Genomic DNA, 20,150 nt, shown 5'->3' with positions numbered 1-20,150 from the left:
GATTCGTTTTTTTTCAGGTATGGGCACAATGGATAAGGCAGTCATCCACCGCAGATGATTTCCTAATCTATTAATTTTTGTTTAAACGGAATCCGAGTAAAAGCAAGTACTCTCAGTCTTACTGACTAAACTCGAACAGCCGTAGAACGAATCCCGCATTTGCTCGATGCGTGGAAACGCATAGCAATTCTTCATATACCTCCTAATCTAATTAGTATCCGCCATACTTATGAGTAAGCAAAGGCCAACTTATTCAGTTTATACTCGAAAGTGTTTTTATATTTCAAATTGTGATGAAAAGCGCTTGATTACAATATATTAGTGATGTATAATGAGAGAAAATAACTTAATAATAAAAGCGTTTAGTTTGAAAATGAAAAACAAATATTTTAAATAACAGTTTATTGTAACTACAAATTAATATTACTCAATCATTGCATCAAAAGTACAACTCTGAAGACAGAAACAGCAAAACCGACGGCTGCTTAAATAGTAAATAAAATCAATTCTATAAATGTTGGAGCGTTTTTCATCGAAAAATCTCATAAAATAAATAAAAATAAATCATTGCTTCAATTGTCGAACAGATTTGTACTTAAGACGCAATATCTTTATTAAATACGTGATTAATAATTATAGACCTAATCTGATTAAATCTAATATATCACAAACCATGACTGATTACGTTAGCTCGCCTCAGTCCTAACATAGCACTAGTTCAGTTAGTTTCATAGTAAAAAATAATGAAAACTTGAACCTCTTGCACTAATTTTGCTAACGAAAAACTATAATAATTTCAATAGGAATATTTTATGGCATTCGTGTGATGTTGTGCACTAGACAGGGACAACTAAACGTATTACACGATAAGGGTAGCTAAAAATATCAAGGAACTCTCATAGACAAACAGAGGAGAGACCATAGACACAATAATTTCTGTAATTTTTGGCGGCCATTGATAATTTTTACACTTCACTTCAATATCACAGTTTTAAAGCATTCGTGCAAACTACACTAAATCATTTGCAGCCATTTAACATATTAGTCCCTTATTCCCACCCATTACGTATATAAGACATCTTAATCACAATAAACTATTAAGATTTCCTTAATAAAAATAGTGCAACAGACAAAAGTTAATCAAATTAAATTAATGAAAACAAATACAACAATAAAAATATAGAATAATCATTTCACGCGTCAGTCTGTCAGAAAAAAAATATAAATACAATATAATCAATCATTTTTTGGTACAAATATTTCAAATGACACACAAAGAGACAAGACAGACACAGAGATCACATACACTTAATTAAATATTAAATGAGAGGCCATTTCAAATAAACTACTCGGCTATTCGCTTCCTTTCAAAGATTTGACTACACTGGAAAGTTAAAGCTGACCAATCAAAAAGCCGGACGTAGAGATTTCAATATCGAGAGAGTTATTTTTTAAAAATAGTCTAGAAATTTACCAAAACAAGTCAAACAGACGAGTATGCCTAACTTTTTGTTAATGTCGCGATACAAGCCCTACTGAGAGTCTAGACAAAGTTACATCACATTGTAGTCACGTAGACGTACAGAAAACTTCAAATGTATGAGGATGACATTTCTATTCGACAGTTCAATACATTTCGCATTGTTAGCGTTGGGATGTAACTTGTATAGGCCCCCGGCCTACATGAGTTCATAAATAGCAGTGCTAGGATGATCACAAAAACAGCTAGATTTTTTTTTTATCAGAACTCAGGTTCACTACATCAGGCCAGGCCTCATACAAACGCAAAACTATTTCAAACAATTCCATGTCAGTACTATTTTCAAACATCCCTAATTTCTACAACAATCGACATAATCTATTTGAAAAAAAAATATACATTACTATTTTACATTTAATAAAAGTACTAAAATTGGAATGAATTTTAATTAAAAAATTTAGATGATAAATATATTAATACTTTTTTTTTATTTGACACAGAATCAATTTAATGGCTATCTGACCACCGACGAATGGTAAATTTAAATGAATTTCTTCACAATACCACTTTTGCCCGACAAATGGGCGATTTACCTCATGGCGGTATTTTTTATTTCTTAAGCATAGCCTTTTTTAATGAACTGATTAAAATGAATTAAATCCCACTTTTTACAATTCATTTATTTTTTGTACTGTGAGTGAATAGGCTCAAAAGAAAAAATTGTTTTATCTTGACTTACTCCTAAGTCTTATTTTACATTGAAAATTCAATTTTAACAACATTGTTAATTTTACTGCTGCTTCTTAAGAATTAAATCCAAATAGCTAATCACTGGAAAATTAAAACGATCTAAGAAGGGATTGATTTTTGATATGCAGCCATTGAAAAGTAATCACTCATTAATTTATTATCTTATGCTCTCAATGTCTTATTTGTGCTTGACAATACCTTTTAAGAACAACGAAATCATACGCAACATGGTTTCCATTATCAGGAATTAAAATATGAATTATTATGTTTAAAATTATAAGCGACTGAATTCAAACTACTGTTACAAAAAGCAACAGCGACTCAGTCGTTCGATTAAAAAACGTTCTAAGCGAAACTGAAAAGAAGCTTCCATAGAAAATTCTCGAAATTTTATAAATTATGATATGTGTTCTTAAATCGACAATTTTTTTAAATTGTATTTAATAAACTTTACATTTCTACATGGACAAAGATACGTTGCATAAAAAAAAAAAACATTTTTTTTAAAAGCGTCCCGAATTTGCTCGGCCAGTGTTACCAGTACCAATTTTCAGAAACGAGGTTGAGTATTTTTTATGAATGCTGTTGATTTCCTCATTGTTAGTCGGTGATCAAGCTAGCTATTTATGAATACAATTTACGTCATGGAGTCGTATCTAGTATTAGTGGTGAGCGGGTCCGTATCGTCCCGCTGGCGGAAATTGAACGCATTACTGAAACTGTCCCGAAGTCGCTCCGTAAACGTTTTGTAGTCGAGATGGGCTTGACCGAAGTCGAAATCGGCTACCTCGATAGTATGTCTGAAAATATAAAAAAAATAATGTAAGTTATTAGAATTGGAAATACTATTAAAATTATAAGCGCGTATGTTTGTGAGGATTCATAGATATTTGTTACTCTTTCACGCAATGAACTATCTACTGAATTCAATGTGGAATGTCGAAAACATCGACTCGATCGACATCCTCGCGGCGGAAGCTGTGGGTCAGTCATAAGTATTATAGCCTAGTTATAGACTCTCCGCAGAGAACGCAACTAACGAATCATGTGATAACAACACCAGTAAATGCAAAAATCCGAAAAGCCCTTGATGCGTGCCGGGATTTAAACATTTGTCTTAGCAGTCCGACAGTTGCACTACTAAGCCATCACTACTTAGCGGTCAAAAGTATGTCTTACGCACGCGTATGCAACACAATTTGACGGAAACATCCATGACATTAAATTATTAGTGCATAAAACAATTAAGTTTAACAACATACCACAGTCGTAAACATACATTGTAAAACGTGAATAATTTGTTCTGTAGAAAGTTACAATGTTATCAACACAATTAGTTTTTATTGCTGTGATGTTTTATTTTTGTGGTAAGAGTACTTTTATTGTGAAACAACATAAACACATGTTTTATAAGTAAGGGTGGGAATTATTGATCATTAAATTATATAAACATGAAAAATACACTTTTAAAACACTTTTCATTCCTTAAAAAAACGATACCCGGCCTAAGGACTTTAATCCTTGTGTTGCAGGGTGTTTCACAAAAACTCAAGTCACTTGCACAAAGACACGCAGACTCAGGACAAGCACGCGTGAATCACGCAAAAGTCAGTCTGACGCGGGGATCGAACCCGCGACAAGTTGTGCAGTGCAATCTGTGCAGTCATGTATCCAATCGCTGTGTCGGTCATAAAACATTAAAAAGATAACCTAATATGGGCGTTAACATCTTTCCTTGAATGTTTGTTTCAGTGCCACAAATTTATACTACTTGCGCCTCTTTTTGTTAATTTACACACGTTCGAATCACATACACAAAACCAAGAGACTAAGAAACATATAATTGTGAAACAATTAGTTGTCGAACTCAAGAATTGCATGCCGCATACAGTGTTCTTTGGCATGGTATCCGATCAGTAGAACCTTGGTATAATTTTCGAGACTACTTAAATAGTATTTAAACTTACCTAGATCGATGCTGGTAGTAAGCGATACCAAACACGACTAGGATGACAGCCACGAGACAGAAGAACACCGGTATTACTATGACCGACAACTGCGCGTGAACAATGTCTGAAAAATAAACGTATGGGATTAGAATATATAATTATTTTGGAGATAACTGTTATCTGAGAATACAATTAAATATCAGTACAACTAAACTCATGGATGGATAGATGGATGGATTAATATCGGGTTTTTTCTATGGGACTAGCCTGTCGCAAATAACCTTGCAAATACTCTTGTAAAGGAGGATGGATCACTTGAAAAGGTCGGTGTGAGCGTAAGGATTCACCTCCTTGGTACCCGCAAATAAATTAATACGAAAAAAGGTTTAATAAAGCTACCAGTACCAGTAGATACCAGTCATTCCATATTTGTTTTAATAGATACTCGTATCAGTTTACTAAAAACGCCTACTTCAATTACCCTGAGACCAAGGCATCGAATATTTCACCAAGTAACCGGATATTGTATGGACTAATAAAAACACCGTTAGTTTTTAGATTAACACGTAACGTTCAGCAATCAGTACCACCCTACAAATATCGACAGCCACGCTAAAAATTCCTAAAAATGACATAAGTATTGAGGTACACAATACAGTGCAATAAGTATATTTGTGTGTTTACTTCTTAACTACAATAATAATTCAACGAATGTACGGTTAGTCATTTTCCTGTAATTGCAGACGCGTAGGAAGTATTTCTGACGTACAGAAACATCAACGAAGAGCCATAAATAGTTGTTTGCTTTATTATATTACTAGGGATAATACAAATGTATAACTTAGTTAAAGATATGGATATATTCTTGGCTAAAAGAGGTCTTCGCCTTGCTTTGGGACATTTATAGTCTGTATTATTTAATATCTGTTTAAAGATTAACCTCTTCTTGATTGCAAGTCTTGTATTACTCAATCATTTTCAAAATAGAAAATAATCATTGCATATAAACAGGAAAATACCCAAAGCTATAAATTATAAAATTGCCGTCTTATCAATACCAAAGATTTACAAATAAATAAAAACATACCTTTATAAATATTAATAGTTTTTCTGGAAGCAATCTTCCCAATTTCATTTTGTATGATGACAACTACCGTATGTTGGTCGCTGTCTGAAAAGTAATGGACCAATGGGAACGCGTTGGCCACTGTCCTTGTTGTTCCCGAACACGTTTCGTTGCCTGTGACGTTGTAGAGGCCAATCTTGTACTGTACGCAGTAGTCGAAGGGGGGGATCCTGTGTATTTGACGTTAAGGTTCAGAAGGTCTCCGTGCTGCAGCCAGTCCGAACCTGAGATGTTCATTATGGATATCGGCTCTGGAAATGGAAAGATTTTTTTTATTGATCGGGAATATAGTTATAGTATACAGTAAGGAAGTACAAATGATTGTATTTTTTATTGAAGTGTTGCAGTGAATCAATTTTTTTTCAGCAGAAGGAAAATTAATATCTAACAACTTATTATTACTTGAGCAGTTAGAACCTTGTTGTTCTTGGATTGCTTTTCTCTATACAGTTATTTTGAGTGTATTGTTTTTTAATCACATGTGTGCATAACTACATATTTTATAAGTTGTAAAAATATTGAATTTAAATTAAAACGGCATGTATCAATAAAAGCAACATTTAAGTTATAAATAGAAACAGTATGCTGTTATCAAATACAAAGCACGGCGAACAATAATAAATGTTAACACGTCATGACTCATATGAAATCACGCTAACATTCTGTGCCTATAGAAGGTTTATACCTAATTTATTTTTACAATTAATTAAACCAAACTTATCCCTAACAAGGAAATAACCACATTATTATAATAAGTGAAATGTGTAAAATTGAATAACAGTGACAGGGAATGGGGGAAAAGTAAAAAAAGCCGTCATTTTGGGTATGGAAAAGTTTTAAATACCTATTGTGGACTTCTTATGTAAGGTGTAAGCACATTGGTAATTTTAATTGCAACTTTATTTACCAGCAGTAAGGTTCAATTTTAAAGCACATAATTACCAGTGGTACTGTACCGGATTATGTAACATCACTACACTGGTAATTCATAGCAATTTACACACACAATGTCTCATCAGGACAAAAAGCAAATTGTAAATATACTATTCTACTATAGAAAATGCGATACTAAAGACTTGGTATCTAAGAACACTAGAAACTACGGTTTACGACATAATTATTATTTGTCTCAGTCGCTTGTAATAAATGCTAATTAGATTTGCAGTAGTTAAGCAGTAAACAGTGAATGGGCAATTTAATGACGGCTTTTACATAGAGGCGGTTTCAAAATAACTTGACGTAAATTAAAGTATGTTTCAGTGTTTATTAAAGCCACTAAATTCTGGCCGCATTTATCGATTAAAATACAAATGAAAACAAATAAACTGACAAACAACAATAACAATTAACTGCCTAAAAAGGCAGTATCAAAACTTAAGAGCGCGATTCCTAAATAATATACCTATGGAGAGGACTCGGCAAGAAACGCCATAGCTTCCTTTTAATTTAAGAAGAATTTAAATATTATTTTGTAGTCCAGTTTTATCAAAAACAAAAATGAAAGACGGAATTTACTAATTTCAAAACCATTCGAAATTTGAATAATATATGGAATACAATTAACAAAACTTCAACAGTCATTTTTCGACTTGACGTCTTTTGTCATACATTTATGTACCTAACGAAGCACATTATTAAAGGCGGTGATGTAGACAATAAATGTATATGAATATGGCTTATAATAAGTAGTAAAAGTAAGTGGGTTTACCTCTAACGTTGATGGTCTGTTGATAATGTCCGAAGGTATATCCCGATCCCATAGGTATGGTGTTATTGCAAGTAAAGTCCTTCACACCTTGCACTCCTTTCATAGTAGTCCTGTTCGATATCGCCCGTTTTGCCACTTTATGCGTAGAACTCTCATTAACACTCTTCGGAGTTGTAGGTACAGTTGTTGGAACAGTTGTAGATGTTGTCGAATTAGGTGCGGCTGTTGTTGGCTTGGTTGTAGAAGTTGTAGGCTTAGGTGTAGTTGTAGTTGTAGTTGTTGTTGTGGTTGTGGTTGTAGTCGTAGTAGTCGTGATTGGTGGTAAAGGCTCGTTGTTTGCAACAACTATAGCTTCTATATCGTGACTACTCATATTATCTTCATAAGTGTAATTTAAAGCGAAGTCAGTCGTGGTGTCTATGTATACGCAGTCTATAAACCAGTAGGTGAGTATGGAGGAAGAGTTTTTCTTCAAGAATTCCAGTTCACTGTCGTGCAGTTTGACGTAATGGTTGACGGTTTTGTTCACCATTACGAAGTTGTTGGGCCTCGGTTCTTCATTTTGACTTAATATCATTTTACCGTGTAGCGTGTCTGGAAATAAAACAGCATTCGTAATTATACTTAAAAATGGACTTCATTATAATTATTATGACGCGAATATTAATTAAAACAATGGCCTAGAATATTAATCTTACATATAATAATTATATTCGTACAATCATTGTTGAGTAATAGGACAATGACCTCAAAGTTATAATTATTGAATGTTTTGTTTGGGTTTTCCCACAAAATTTAAAATAGAGGAGGTAAAAAATTATTTTGTAAATGTGTGATTTTTTATCGACTTTAGAATATTAAGGAAACTCAGATATTAGGTAGTATTACTGATGATGTTGTTAACTTTCATGCTCAGGGTTGGATTTAGGGGCCTAGAGGCCTCGGAGCAACAAAGGAGTGGAGGCCCCCTTGGACCAATTTATTTTAATTCATGAAAAAATTATGGAGCTTTTTTTAGATACATGATGCAGATGGGCACAATTATTACGACACTCTGACACAGTTACTATTATAGTGGCAATAATGTGGGCCTTTACCTTGGTATCATTAAACCACGCAATCCCGTTTTTTTTTTAATATCCTGACTGCTGGGCCCCTGGTCATAGTGGGCCCATAGGCACTGGCCTAAAGTGCATTATGAATAATACGGCACTGTTCATGCTGTATATTATTGTTACTATAAACTACCTTTTTACTTAACATAAAGGTTGAAATATTAACGTTGAATTAATAAATTGTAAGTATTATATGTTGGTATCAACCTATCGTTGAAACATCTGTACAAACACAACATTTCAGACATTGTAACAGATTCTATACGATATTTGCAAATCAAATTATACATAGTGTAAATTGACAATACAAATACATATATATAGTACAATATACGGTAATATATGTACCGATACTTAAAGTTTAAATAAAAGTAAGTACATGTAAATAAACAGTGCTGAACTGTTTAACTGTAAAATGACAATTTAGTATAATAATGTTTCGAGAAATACCAATTGCAAATAAAAGGCGTGATTTAGCAGATGTGCAAGGTAAATTGTAACATTAAAATTATGCTAGTAGATGAATAAAGGGTTTTGAACTGTTCAACTGTGAAATTGCCATTAAGTATTTTTTTAATGATAATTTAGTATATTTATTCGAGAGAAATATCAACTCAAAAGTAAAGTCGACTGAAGCAGAATTGCAAACATACGGTAACATTAAAATTATACTTTAAGAATTTATCGAATGCCCAATTCTTGAATGAAATCTTCCTCACACGGCAACATTCATTTTACAGGCTCATGAAATAAACACGACTAATAATATAATTCTGTCTTGTCCTTTTAAAGGTTATTCACGAGGAGTCGTTGACCGCACTGCGATAAGACGCCCTTCAAAACGGTTTTAATCAATAAATTCATATTAAGTGCCTGGGAATACATTAATGTGAGCGATTCAGAGTATATTTGCAGACCTTTGATAGAAAAAGGATACAGATACTGTAATATGATTCTGTGAGGTTGAAATGTAATATTAAAAACTAACAAGCTCCCAAAGGAGTGTTCAGTAATATAAATACGTACAGTCACGAGCAAAACTCTATCAAATAAGTGTTGATATCGAAATATACTGTCATAAACAATCTTCATCTGAATTTTTAAAGAATTATACGCGAATATTCTTATTTTAGCCCGAGGCTGTAATTGAATTTACTCTATCGGTAATCGTAAGTTGATTATACGAACTAGAGTTTACAATAAGAAAAAGTTGGCGGTTTAGCTCAGCCAACGCAACTAGTGAGAGTGGAGTATAAGATAAGTTACGTAACTACTCTGACTTCCGATTTCTACAAGATGTAATTTCTCCTGTCTATTTAGCCACGTAATCTTTTCAAGTAACGTGTCAAACAATGAGAAAACAATAGCATAGTAACTTGTATTTGAACGCAATGTCTTCAACGAACAGGTATATTCTGAAGCGTCAAAGCAATTTCAGTTCCGTTGATGAACAGAATCTGTTCTAGCGGACTGCAAGCTCTATGCAAACCTAAGGCCTACTGAACAGTTTCAAAGCAATATTATTGCGGTTATGGAAGTGTGACAGCGCACTACCTAGGTAGTAGGTAGAGTGGTATCTATCTCAAACATGTGCCAAAAAATTACTAAGAACCCTGATGATAGGCGCTTTGAACAGTATCCGCTGGCGTTGTCGAGTACTGCTCGGGGTATGATCACGGGATATATCATAATTATATTCAATGTGAAATTTCGTGACTAAAGTGAATATACAGCGCGGATGTCCGAGGACTCCGAAATCTGCTATGGTGGGTAAAATTTTAGTACAATTAGAAATACTACTACAGTCTGAATGCACCTTAAAGTAGCTCTATCGATCTTTCACTGGAATTGCTTGGTTCTATTCATTATAATAGGGCTTTGTAAGTTCTGAGTATTAGTTAGAATTGAGGTTTACATTACCTGTTAAGTTAAATGCTGTAAAGGCTGTTGCAACAGTCGACCACACAATATCAAAGTAGTTTATCTTAACAACCAGTGTGACACGATACTGGTTAGCTTCGTAAACACCCCTTCCATATTCAACGTTCCAATTAACAGTTTTATTTGTAGTGATGAACTGAAAAAAATATTAACATGATTATGGATGAATTTTAGTTAAGCAAATATTGTTTTATTATTTTAATGTTATGTATTAATTAATGTTATGTTATCATCTAAAATCAAAAACGATCGATTACGAAAAAAATATGGAAATGCGAATCTATTATATCGCGTTTTAATTATTTAAAATTAATGTGCTGTCTGTGTTAATTTGCGTGTATAAACGGAGAGTATTATGATAATTATAATTACTTAATTTGTAATAACTAACAAAATGGAATATTCCAGAAATATACCGTTCAGTATCCTGTAATTACTACGCAGCGGTTTGGGCAGATCATTCAATTTATAAAGTTAATAAAATAAAATCTTTTTTACTGCCCACTTCAATACTTAAAATTCAATTGCAGGAGGCACGATATAAAAAAAAATTGGTCGCGAAATTTTCTGCCTGCAAAATGTTTTAATACAGCCTTTGTACTTGAGTATATTTTCTAATAGCCCTTTAAAACAATTGCCATCGCAATATTAAGTAAGTTACGAGTATTATCATTGTATTTGAACGTTCGTTGCGAGTTGCCTCATTAAGTTGGTACTGCTACAGGAATTTCATTCCTCGCTTATCGGTTTATGTCGTCGGTCATGCATCGCGACTGTTTCAATAGCTTCGCATCGATGATATATATTTCATAACACTGTACGCAGCATTGAGGACTATTTATGTTTCTTTTTACAAGAAATTATGAGTGTCTTATATTATTTGATTCAATGCTGTGCAAGAATTATCTAAAGCAAATGATGTAAAAAATCAGCCTACACTTATATTTTACAACACAATTTACAGACTTAGGATGTACCATTGTTTTTTTACTTAAACACGTATTAATTACATGAACAGCTGATATACATATTTCAGTGTTATTTATTTATTGTTTTTTGTCGCGTTTTATTTTCAAACCGAGATTGAGATACTAAATGGAAAATTCCTATCTACCCTACTTTCTTACTATGTTAAGAAGAACTAAGCTAACTAAAACATGATATTATTTGTATCTTTCTTAAGATATTTATTCGAAAATGCAATACACAGGTACACATCTAGTGTGTTACTTAACAATCAACTTCCTTACATCAAGATGTTTACTTCCATTGTTTGTCCTCAGACATTCAAAACAAAGTGAAATATTTCAAAGGGACTGACAGACAGGTTTAAATATTTATGTATACAATTTATTTAAAAAAAATAATTGAGGCATAATTGTATATTGTCCCTTTTTAATGAGTGACTGTCGGTATTTAGCTATTTATTTATCTCTTTAATTTCCTCTTTTTGTAGATATCAGCAATGAGGTACACATGTTAGACACTCAAGGCTGTGTGTGATGTGGAGCAATAGTTCAATGACTGCAGTTTCACATAATTATAGGCATTGTATGTGTGTGTAAGTTTTCGATCTAAGACTATATCAGTAGTATCATTATTATAGTACAATAATATAATAATGTCCTTAGTATCAATTTAATTTATAATAAAATTAAACAAAGACTATACTTCTGAAGAGTCTTGCTGATTAAGGGCTGGCTAAGTATAAGTTACTGTAGATTTTTATACTCCCTTGGTATAGGTACATACCTACTAAAAAAAAAGAAAAAATCTTAACTGATAGTTTAAAAATAAAATGTGACTAAAAATAGAAATCATTTAAAAAACATTTTTTTTTTAATTTAATAAATCCTTGGTAAAAGGATATCTCAGTTCTATACCTTTTTTGTACCCAATTACTACTATTTCTATTATTAAAAATATGACTTGAATGTATTTTACCTTATGAACCAGTTCTAGTAATCAAAGACTATCAAAGATTATTTTTTAATAACGAATTAAGGCACAATTATTATTTATGATAATTTATTGAGAATAAAAGCAACAATTATTTTATGTAATATGTTGTGCATATAAATGTGAAACTTTCACATTTAGTTTTAAAATTAATAAAACATAATTTTATTTAATTATTTAAAAAGATACAGATATAATTTGTTGGAGATTACACTGCATTCAATTGTTACATGACATTATATCTAATTTTGGATTGGCTACAGGAAACCAGATAAGTAATTGTTTCAATTTATAATTGTTATGGTAAATTGAACACTTAATTTGCATTTTGGTAAACTTCAATTCCCTGTATACCTATGTATACTCAAACATGAGGGAGTTAATGCACTCTAAATAAGTTCCCTATCAGTGTTTTAATAATTACTTCATATTGAAATCCAAACAAAATTGATCATAAATAAAAATACTAGTTATCTACAATCAGCAATCAACAATCATTTTTATGAATACCTTCAGAAAATTTATGTGCTTACCTCTTGACTATGCTGTGGGTCTGCATCATCAGAAAATACAAATTTCAAATTATCTCCCCTGTAACCTGATACAATAGCAGCTGTGAATGTCACATTGGCACCGCGCACAGCAGGCCCACTATTAGTTAGAGACACCTCTAAAGCTGATACCCCTAAAATACGAAAACAACAAAGATAAATAAACGATGATAAACGTCATTCAATTTCTTATTATAAAATTAAAGTAATTTATATCTACCTGTTTCCAAGACAAACGCCACGATAAATAAAATGAAAGGGGCCATATCGAATCAAACAAACAGTCACCGAATTGTAAAAATCACACAACTACCATTTCACCGTTAATAATTCTAAACAATCTTCCTGAATCATTCGTATCGCAACAAGCGAATAATACAAGGAGGTAAAGTTGCGTAAATTCGTATCAAATTTTAATATTGAATATGTACGTCGTCACAAAAACATGAACGTTTCATTGACAATTTTGACATTGACAGCACATTACACACAGAAAAAAAACATATGGGGTCCACAGATCATATATTCATAGAAAGATTAACAATATCTAGAATAACAGCAAGCTCTCAGTGCAAAATTCCAAAATTCAATTACTATTTGATAAAATGCGCAAACGGTATGAATAAAATTATGTGTCGCAGAAAAGTAATCTATTTTCGCCAAATAACCTACTTAATCGTATAATTTAAAATATTTATTCGGAAAAAGGCTTTTCAATACCTCTCATGTTTGCAGATAGGTTTATAGTCTTTGGTTAGTTATCATTTGGTAAGAGTTTTTCACTATGGCATTTAGTGCCAGTCTTGTTTTTCAGTTTGCATAGCAATTTTTCACACACTTTCCCAAGTCAAGAAAGTTGGAGATTTTTGTGATACTTTTAAAAGCATTTACTCATAATCGGAATATGCGTTGGATGTGAAAAGTGTTCTTAAAATATAAAAAATGGCTACCGTATTCGATAGCCCTTTCATTCGACAACGTTTACATCGTCTAAGGCGTCGTGATTATGATTTCGATGAGGATCAGAGATTCGGTCGATGTGACTGCACAAGCTATACTTATTTCGTGCTTTCAATGGTGTTATTTTCTGTGGGTACTGTGATCACGGTGCTGGCATTGGGAGACGTCGATGGTTACATACTCAGCAATTTAGGACACATGTGGCTAGTAGGGCCGATTTTTATATGTTCGGGAATGATGGTTGCAGTCAAAAGTATGCTTTATTTGCGAAGAAAAAGTGTGATACAAATGCTACTTCATCAGAGAGCGATTATTAGGGTGAGTTGTATATGCGCTGCTCATTATCAAACACTTATTCAAACCATGTATTCAAATACATTCGTGTTATTTATTTCGTTTGTTTTTTTTTTGGCTACTGCCGTATCTATTCAGTTACCTTATAGATTAATTGAGTATGTATAATGTTGATGAACAACTGGTTTGAAGCTACCTACAGTTAATTAAAATTCAATTAGTATTTTTTGAATATTTTTCATGATCTAAGTAAGTTCTCTTATTCGTATATTACACACTACACTATTTTGTTACGGTTCAAATGCATTATTTACGCAGAAAGTAAAGTAAATTAAAAATACAAGTTTTTAACTTGTTTATTTTTAAAAGTAAAAGCTATCAACATTGTGTAGGATTATTTGGAATGAGTGCAGAACTATTTGTTTTTAAAATTAAGTAGGACATGGCTATCATACTGTTATGTACTTAACACTTTACTAGGTCACAATCATATGTAAGATAATACCCAGTGTAAATATAATTTTATAAAAGTAGTTTTTTTTTCTCCTTGCCAGTTTTATGAGTGAGGTGTTAATGAAGTTAGTAAGATTAATATATTTATTGGTATATAAAGTTTCATTTTATGATAAATATTATTCATACCTCACCTTGAACTAGTGACTGAACTGTTTGATAGGAGATAACGAGGTGAGGTTAATGTCTAAGATGGACCATGGACTTAATTAAATTATGAGAAAACAACTGTTAGTTTACACTTCAATCACAGAAATCTTAGCCTGATAAAAGTATGCAGTATACAATATCTTAGGTGTATGTCTTTTTTTCTAGGACATGGCAGCAGTTCAGGCCGAACAGGCTTATGGTGGTCAAGTGCCCCGCACTGCATCAAGCGCAACACTACCTCCATCTTATGATGCTTTAATTACTAATGCAGCTACAAGTAAACCTCAGCCATCAAGTTCAGAACCACCGCCCCCCACATATGATGAGGCCATGTACCTCATAGATGATGAGAAATTACGAATGGAAAACAAAACTGATGACAGTGCCAAACAAGAAACTAGCAATCAAACGCCTAGTACCAACATAGATAATAGCAAACCCTGAAACATAAGAAAACTACTTATGAGAACTTGTTTATTAATTAGTTATGTAAGAAAAAACTTAATTCTTCCTTTTGTACTTATATTTTTAGATACATAGTCACTTACTATTAATGTATAGTATTCTCAGACGTGCCTAAAATATTGGTTTGTTAGCAATATTGTTATATCGCAATGTAAAGGGTATCTGTAATTTAATATGTAGCTTAAGATAAACTTGTGAACTTGTGTCGACTGCCATTGCTGGAAGATGTCTCTGAGCTAGAGATGATATTAGATCTGTTTGTATGCAACATACATTATTGCTCATTTGGAACAGTAATACCCTAATACATAATGTAGGCACTGTTTATAGTAGTTATATTCAAAATGCAAGTGATAGTTAAAAACTGGTTACCTTATAACTAATGTTGGCCTAATAACCAGTATAGCTCTCTAACTTCATAGTAAACATTTGTAGCTAGTTAGTTACAATTCTAGTAAGACATATTTTTGCAATGTTTGCTACAACATCCTATGTTATGTAAGAACTATTACAAATATATTATTGTCACAAATGAGAAGAATAATGTCTGAATACATAGTATTATTAAATTGCAGCATTTAGGCAGTCACATATTGTTGTGTTATTCTAGTGTGACAAGGTACTTAATGTGCCGGTTCTTTCTACTCTGTAAGGTGTGTCTAATCCAAAAATGCAATTTATTTTCCTTAAAATGCTAATTTTATGAAGATCAAATGTTAGCTTACACCCAGTGTAATGAGCTAGGGAGAAAGTTATTCATGTATTTAATGACTCCACTATTTTTTGCATTGTTTGTTCTGCAATGCTAGTTGTTGATAATTGAAGACTGATGCATTTATATTAGTAAACTGGTCAGGTAACCCATCCAAATTTGATCTGATAAGTATATTGTGACCAAGAATTGAAAAAAAGATGAACAAAGTACTTACTGCCAAATTGTAAACATCCCATATAATAATAGGTCTTGTTTGATGATGACCAAGTGGGCCCGAAAATCATTTGAATTCCATTTTAAGTATTAGAAGATCCACAGTAAAACTAATTTGTTGTATAAAAAAGATGCATTTCATATTTTCTGAATAGCCATAGTTTTGACCATTTGAATTGTCAGCTGATTGCATTCAACATTAAATAAGGCCATATATACTTTTTGGTTATGGCTTTGTTGATACTAAGAAGAAGTACTTAAAAAGACTAATCTTTGTAGGTCAACATGACCTAATACTTTGTTCTATGAAGAACAAGTCATGTGCCTTTTTAACAAGTGCTCTTTGCTATCTCCTTTATAAGATAGCTCTGATATATGGAATTGAAGAAAATAAAAGGTAAATAATATTTTCAAACAAAAGATAGTGATCTAATACATCAATGTTGATAAGAAAACAAACTTATCTTGATTACCATCCAGCCCTTAGATTATATACCTATAGATGTAACCATTAAAATGACTTTCCTTGATAGAGCGAGATCGTTAATTGTCAGACTTATGCAAAGAAACAGGACACAATATATATTTTTTGTCTTTGTCAACATGGCCGGTCTTGTTGTTTGGCAAGATCTGAGTTTGACAGATTGTGACAAACAAACTTGGCGTCTTGCGGATTTTTCTGTGATTGTGCGAATTTACAGTGTTTAGTGCGTATAAAAATTGGATGATAAAGAATATTTAGTGTAAGTGCGATGGTGGGTTGCAGTGTTTTGGGCTGTAAAAGCCGGAGTGAGCGAAAAATTGAAGGAATAACATTTCACACGTAAGTAGGCGAAATTATCATTTCTTTCGTTAATACAACGCCCTACAAGGCCAGATGATCATTGATTATGATGTTTTGTAATGAATTCAGTGACGTGAGCCAAGAATATTGAGTTGTGATACGTGTTTTCAATATCACAAAATAAAATAACCTAAAACTATGAACGGTTCAGGGTTGCCATAATAGCTACTTGAATTTACCCAAATAAATCATATTTCATTTTTGTCAGTACATACGATTGTTGGGTTGGCTCAGGTACTCATCGTAGTTATGTTATAAATTCGAGGGTTTGTATTGTTGAATGTTTGTTTGTTACTCAATCACGCAATAACGTCTGGATGGATTTCAATGATATTTTGCACACGAGTAGTTTATTACCTAGATTAACACATAGGATACTTTTCACGCGGATGAAGTCGCGGGTAAAAGCTAGTAGTTTAATATTTTTATTGAGAGGAAATTAATTCTTCTGTATGTAAATTTATATTTACTTAGATTCATTTAAGTACTTTATTGTAGTTTATTTAACTTATTACTCAATAAAGGTAAACTTTCGTAGCATGTGAATAAAATGTTCTTTAAATTTCAGGTTTCCATCCAATCTTTATAAAAAGAAATGGCTGGATGCCACTGGACGAGAAAATTGGCAGCCAACAAAGTATTCAAAAATTTGTTCGATTCATTTTGATGATGATTCATTACTATATAAAAATAAACGAGTACAAGTAAAACCTCACTCAGTATGAATGACGAAAGTCTCGATGAAGATTCAATTGTTGATTTGCCCGAGGGTCATGACTATATAGGAAACTTAGAATTATCAGAATTTTCAAAGGAAGCCATAACTTATATTTCTGGATATGTAGTGCGCAATTTGAAAAAAATAATAAAATGTGATGAATGTTTAGGAGCAATATTTGCAATTGAAAAGTTTCCGAGTTTTATTGCTGTAAAGGATGTTGGCGGATTACATTATCCATCACAAGATGTTATCAAAATTTGTGTGTTTGCCGAAAAAATTCTAAGACAAACCACATCAATACACGGGAATTCCTATTTTTCACAAAAAGGCACTTTACCAAAAATGACTTGCAGTGTTTTGAAAAAATTTATTGGTACAGAAGTCTTTGCAGAAATAAAGAATCATATTAATGAACAAAGTCCTTTTGAAAATCATTTTGTATTATTAATTAAAGCTATCGCTTTTAGATATTTTGAAGTCAGGATTCATTATATAATGACGTCATTATCTCATCGAGATGAAAGAATCAGAAATATGCACACTAAGTTAATATTGTTTAAGGGTCAATAATTATGAATGTAGGTATTTCCTTATGGTTTGTAATAAATATTTTTATGATAAAGACTGGTTTTATTTCATCATTGAACGTGTCGTGTGTGTTTTATGTCGTGTCGGTCGATGGATGTCCATACGATTCTCCTTACCGCCCTTGTAAAAACGAAATATTAGACCAAGGAGGTTTTATTAAAGTATTTCGTACGACTACGACATAAGAGTTACATTATTGAAGCTAGCATATAAAATGTGCTAATTCAGAATTTTTAGTTTGCGAAGTACTTACAGGTACTTATAATGTCTGTTCGCGATCAAGTAGAATTCATAATATTTTTTACCTAATATGTGGGAATTGCCAACTTATTAGGCAACACCATAAAAATCTATTTCTGTTTCAAGTGCGGTCACGCCATGGTTACATCTATAGGTATATAATCTAAGATCCAGCCATTCAAGGGGCCTTATGTTGTTGTTTTATAGCATAACTGATTGGCAATACCTTTACGAATGAGAGCAATTGAAATCTGTTTGATAGCTGTATACATTTCTACACCTACATAATAGCAAATAATCTACATGAAGTTCTTTAAACTCACTTATGTGTTTAAGTGTATTTCACACATTCAAGTACCATGAAGTATACACAGTTGTAGGTATGTTAAGTTGTTATTTAAAATTGCTTCTTGTGTTATTAAGAATAGGTTTGTAATAATAGCTTCAGTGGAGGTATTTTCGATCTATTTTTTTATGTTCTGTTCCAACAAATGTAGAAGTGAAAATTATATGAATATTTTTCTGTATGTTCTTTATGTAAAGTAAGTGCTGTGAGATTGTTTTAAAACAATGAGATCAATTTCATTGTACAACCAAAATTATAAAAGGTATATTACTAATTTTATGATATTAGAATTGTCATAAAACATTGTTGTCGCTATATTTGTGATAAATATAATCAACTGCAAACAATTTTGTATTGATCTCCCTAGAGCTATTAATTATACACTTTTTCAAGTTATATTTTTTTATTTATAAAATATCCCAACGATCACAATTGCAATAAGTTTTAACTAGAGATTTAAGGAAATTTTGAAAAAAGTAGCTAAATACTAGGTACATAATAAAAATATATTATTGCCATAAAAAAAAACAGTCGGATGTATATAATGCATAAAGGAAGGAAAAATACAGGTAAAGTAATGTTTATTGCAATAGATAACAGCTTTACCAACATATCATGTCAGTCTACCAAAATATTTGGCTCTAAAACAAGTTTCAGTCATGTTAGGCCATTGAACAATCATGATATCAGCAAAAAACTGAAGGATCTTCCCAGTCAGTGACAGGGTATGAACCCTGCATATGCTCTCTATAAAAACAATACGACAATCTAGCAAAAACAGACATCGTAATAAAAATGCTACAACACAGACTGGAATACAAGTACCTGGACCATTACAAAATATAATGTCTGGTTTTAATTTGTAAATAACTGGGAATGTATACAAAGTGGCATACAAGGTACTAACCACTGAAGATAAATATGACTGCTTCACGTTGCGACTTCTAGGTATTCTGGCAAGATAGTAGTTATTGTCTATCTCAGTTTCACGAATCTTGACCTCGCTGCTTGCATCATTATCAGCTAATATGTACATTCGCGGCTGATATTTCTTCATGTTAATGTTCTTCACAAACCGCAATAGTTCCGTTGTGTGACCGCCGGAGCCGATACAAAAAACCGTTCGTATAGGTTTGCTTCTAATCAGTGTACAATTCCCAGTAATAATCACTATTATCAAGTAAATCATGCGAATCAGAAATGTTAAGATCAACAAGACGCAAAAAGAGCTGAAAAATTCGGAACCAGTCATTTTGATTTCTTTAGAATTCAGTTACGATTTAGTCACTTAACTTTGTTGTTTATTAGATAAGGTGATACGGTTGTTTGGTTGATTGTTTTCATTGATAATTTATTTTTGTAAACTTTGTTTGTATTATTTTGTAGGTTATGTTATTTTGACATAAAAACATTAGTGTTACCACTCCTAATTCTATTACAACGGTGTTGGAGCGTAGCAATAATGTGAGATCTGTGGTTTGAAGTAATCGCAATCGATCGGGTAATCCAAAGCCACAAAACA

The 20,150-nt window shown here is 32.3% G+C and overlaps 2 protein-coding genes and 1 pseudogene across 2 annotated transcripts; 1 reads left to right on the top strand and 2 right to left on the bottom strand.

The window, feature by feature from the left end:
- Nucleotides 1–387: 387 nt before the first annotated feature.
- On the bottom strand, nt 388–13,073 carry LOC113491922 (annotated as a pseudogene).
- Nucleotides 13,074–13,333: 260 nt separating this feature from the next.
- On the top strand, nt 13,334–16,066 carry LOC113491929. The gene is made up of 2 exons (XM_026869142.1): nt 13,334–13,857; nt 14,662–16,066. Exons 1-2 carry the CDS (start codon nt 13,522–13,524, stop codon nt 14,938–14,940), a joined length of 615 nt encoding a protein of 204 aa, XP_026724943.1. The 5' UTR covers nt 13,334–13,521; the 3' UTR covers nt 14,941–16,066.
- A 3,126-nt stretch (nt 16,067–19,192) lies between these two features.
- Nucleotides 19,193–20,025, bottom strand: LOC113491928 (UDP-N-acetylglucosamine transferase subunit ALG14 homolog). Its single transcript, XM_026869141.1, has one exon. It carries the CDS (start codon nt 19,878–19,880, stop codon nt 19,242–19,244), a length of 639 nt encoding a protein of 212 aa, XP_026724942.1. The 5' UTR covers nt 19,881–20,025; the 3' UTR covers nt 19,193–19,241.
- Nucleotides 20,026–20,150: the final 125 nt, after the last annotated feature.

Source organism: Trichoplusia ni, chromosome 3 (assembly GCF_003590095.1).
Source record: "Trichoplusia ni isolate ovarian cell line Hi5 chromosome 3, tn1, whole genome shotgun sequence".
Lineage (NCBI taxonomy): Eukaryota > Metazoa > Arthropoda > Insecta > Lepidoptera > Noctuidae > Trichoplusia > Trichoplusia ni.
Note: the sequence above shows the minus strand (reverse complement) of the source record. Positions and strands in the feature narration are given on the sequence as shown.